The sequence below is a fragment of the Atta cephalotes genome (genome assembly GCF_000143395.1).
Source record: "Atta cephalotes unplaced genomic scaffold scaffold00031, whole genome shotgun sequence".
Classification (NCBI taxonomy): Eukaryota; Metazoa; Arthropoda; class Insecta; order Hymenoptera; family Formicidae; genus Atta; species Atta cephalotes.
The window spans coordinates 1,805,638-1,808,701 of record NW_012130095.1 but is presented as its reverse complement, the minus strand read 5'-3'; the positions used below and the strand labels follow the sequence as shown (position 1 = coordinate 1,808,701).

The 3,064-nt window shown below is 31.3% G+C and overlaps 1 protein-coding gene across 1 annotated transcript in view; it reads left to right on the top strand.

Annotated features, from left to right (window-relative positions):
- The first annotated feature begins 471 nt into the window (after positions 1-471).
- The window catches only part of LOC105620965 (BUD13 homolog), a 2,878-nt gene continuing 285 nt past the window's right edge, over positions 472-3,064 (top strand). Inside the window, 6 exon segments of the mRNA XM_012202440.1 lie at positions 472-584; positions 989-1,908; positions 1,911-1,950; positions 2,224-2,491; positions 2,579-2,730; positions 2,823-3,007. Coding sequence (XP_012057830.1) covers positions 472-584; positions 989-1,908; positions 1,911-1,950; positions 2,224-2,491; positions 2,579-2,730; positions 2,823-3,007 — 1,678 coding nt within the window.

Below are 3,064 nucleotides of genomic sequence, written 5' to 3'. Positions count from 1 at the left end.
TTTGTATTTATAATTATAATAGAAGTATTTAAAAAAAATAGAAAAATCGAATTTTCTCTCTCTCTCTCTCTCTCTCTCTCTCTCATTTATGAAATATTTTATATTGATTATTTTAAAATTGTAATCTTAAACGCACATGTATATATTCAACTTTGACAAAGCTAAACAGTTCTGGCAATCCTCAGATTTGATTTATCTCTGAAATAGAAACAACTTGAAATTATCTACATTAGGCAACGTAGTGCTGCATATCGAAGCTGGTTGAGAAGCTAGTTGCGAATTATCGATTTTTCTTTGATGTTTGATTCCTTTTATCTTTAGAAGTGTCAACAGTGTAGTACTTGCAGTGGTGTGTTTATACTTTATTGTTATAAATTTATTATTTAAAAAGTAACTAAGTTTATCTCGCCGTGAATTGAGATTTAATGATTTATCGTATCGCGTGTTTTCTTTATAATTTAGAAACTTGTGATGGAAAATAAAGGAATTAGTCAGAAGGAATACTTGAAAAAGTATACATCCTTAGACGATGGTAACATAAAAAAGAAGAAAAAGAAGAAGAAATATAAAACAGGAATGAAAACGTAAGAATAAATTTATAAGTATTTTAATTTAACAACGGTATTTCGCATCGAAGTTAGGTTATGTTGTCAGCTGTGTGTGATATTCTAGAATGCAATGTAAACGGAGGCTGCATAAACATAATATTAATACGTTCTATTATTGATATAGTCAATCATTTTTCACGTAAAATTACTGAATATTATTTTCTAAATAAAATTACATTATTTTAAAAATAATGCTAAAAATTTAATTACTCAGAACATATTTCTATCATATTTTTGTTGAGATATTTTCACAAGGCGATTAATATATTTGGGCATTTAATTTCATCATATAATTAAAAAGCTTTCTTGGCCCTTATAAACTAGTTTTTGCAAGGGAAATCTTTGACCTGAACGTGAATCGGATGGAAATATTTTTGCAGAGTAAAAATTATAGATGATGATATAGATTTGAAGAATATGAGACCTATTGAAGAAGGTGAATTCGATATCCTTTTAGAAGGAGAAGATGCTCCTCAAATCGCTGGTATAGTTGACGAACGTGGACCAGTTGATTTCACAGATAAACGAAGGTGGAAAATTATAACTGAGAATGATGAAGGTGATTTAACTATTATTAATCATATTGTCGATAAAGATAAAAGAAATCTTAATGAAACAAATACTAAGCAGGCTAATGACAACTTCGATTTGAGTCCACCTAGAGTTAAGTCTAGAGTTAAGTCTAAAAATAAACATGTGGATTTAAGTCCTCATGGACAATCTAAAGGTGATAGTTCAGACTTGAGTTCACCTAGATCTAAACATTCTAAAAATAAATGTGCAGATTTGAGTCCAAATGGACGATCAAAGGATAGTTCTGATCTGAGTCCACTTAGACTGAAGCATTCTAAACATAAACATATCGACTCAAACTCATATAGACGATCTAAAAATGATGATTCAGATTTAAGTCCACCTAGGCAATCTAAAAATTATGACTCAGATTTAAGTCCATCTCGACAATCCAGAAATAATGATTCTGATTTGAGTCCACCTAGGAAACTTAAAAATTATGACTCAGATTTAAGTCCACCTAGAAATACAAAACATCGGACTTCGACTTACAGTACATCTAGACGAAGCTATCGAAGTTCAGGTAACAAAGATAGTGATTCGGATTTTAGTCCACCTAGAAAAAATCGCAAACAGAATCTAGATACAGATTTATATGAAAGCAGAAAGAAAACGAAGGACAAAGATTCGGATTCAAGTATATCTCGGCGAAATGATCATCGATCTCGGAGGGATAATTCGCCACGTTCCATTTCGCATAGAGACAATAGAGGGCATGATTATTACGATAAAAAAATTTATCCAAATACGGTAGACAGGATGTTTCGAGGTAATATTAACGTTCGTTTATTGATGAAGATTATAATCAATATTCTGTTGTTGCATATAATCGATTTTTAGTCTTAGAGAAGAATATATAATTAATATTCGTTTTTTAATAAACTTTTATAATATTTTGAGATTAAGAAATTTCTTTCACAAATACTGAATTTTTATTATTAATGTTTTCAATTTTAGGGAATCTTATTACTTCTCATTCTTTAAATTCTGTTGCATATGAATTAACAAAATGATAAATACATATAATAATCTCTTTGGACAGATCGAACAGGGATAAACAAGAAAAGAAATATGAAGATAGAGATCATAAATCTCGATCGTATTCGGATACACGGGAGAAAAGAAAAAAGACGCGTTGGGATGAGGAAACAAACGTTTCTGAACGTGGATACGCGAGAAATTATTCCAGAGATCATCACGGTCGAGCAACAAAGACATTAGATGGAAAAACAGCAGGATTTCAAGCTGCAACAGCATTGCGAGAAGAAACGGAAGCTCATAAACGACAAGAGGCCGAGCATTTTAGCAAGGTAATATTCTTTAGTTCGAAATTATATTTATAAAAGTATTTATTTATTCATGGAAGCTACAGATATAAGTTAGTTAAATTGTTTCAGTTAAGTAAAGAGATCACTGGAGAAGGACAAGCTACGATTGTACGTGACAAAACGGGAAGAAAGCGCAATTTAGAAGCAGAAGCAGCAAAAAAACAAGAACAAGAAATGAAACAACGAGAAATAAATGAGAAGTACGCCAAATGGGGTAAAGGGTAAGCTATTTTTCTTTCATCTTTATTTTGTTCTTGTTTTTCTGATAAATTCTTTGATTCTCTCGCTAATAAATGTCCATGTCTTATTCTAGCTTGAAACAAGTGGAGGATCGCGAGGAAAAATTAAAAAATGACTTGTACGAGATGCATAAACCTTTGGCGAGATACGCAGATGATGCAGACCTAGATAAAGAATTAAGAGAACAAGAGAGGGAAGGTGATCCTATGTTAAAGTATATAAAACAAAAACAAATAAAAGAGGGAAAAAGAAAGCCAGGTATGTAGAGAGAGAGAGAGAGAGAGAGAGAGAGAGACAAGTAATTACTATTCTCTT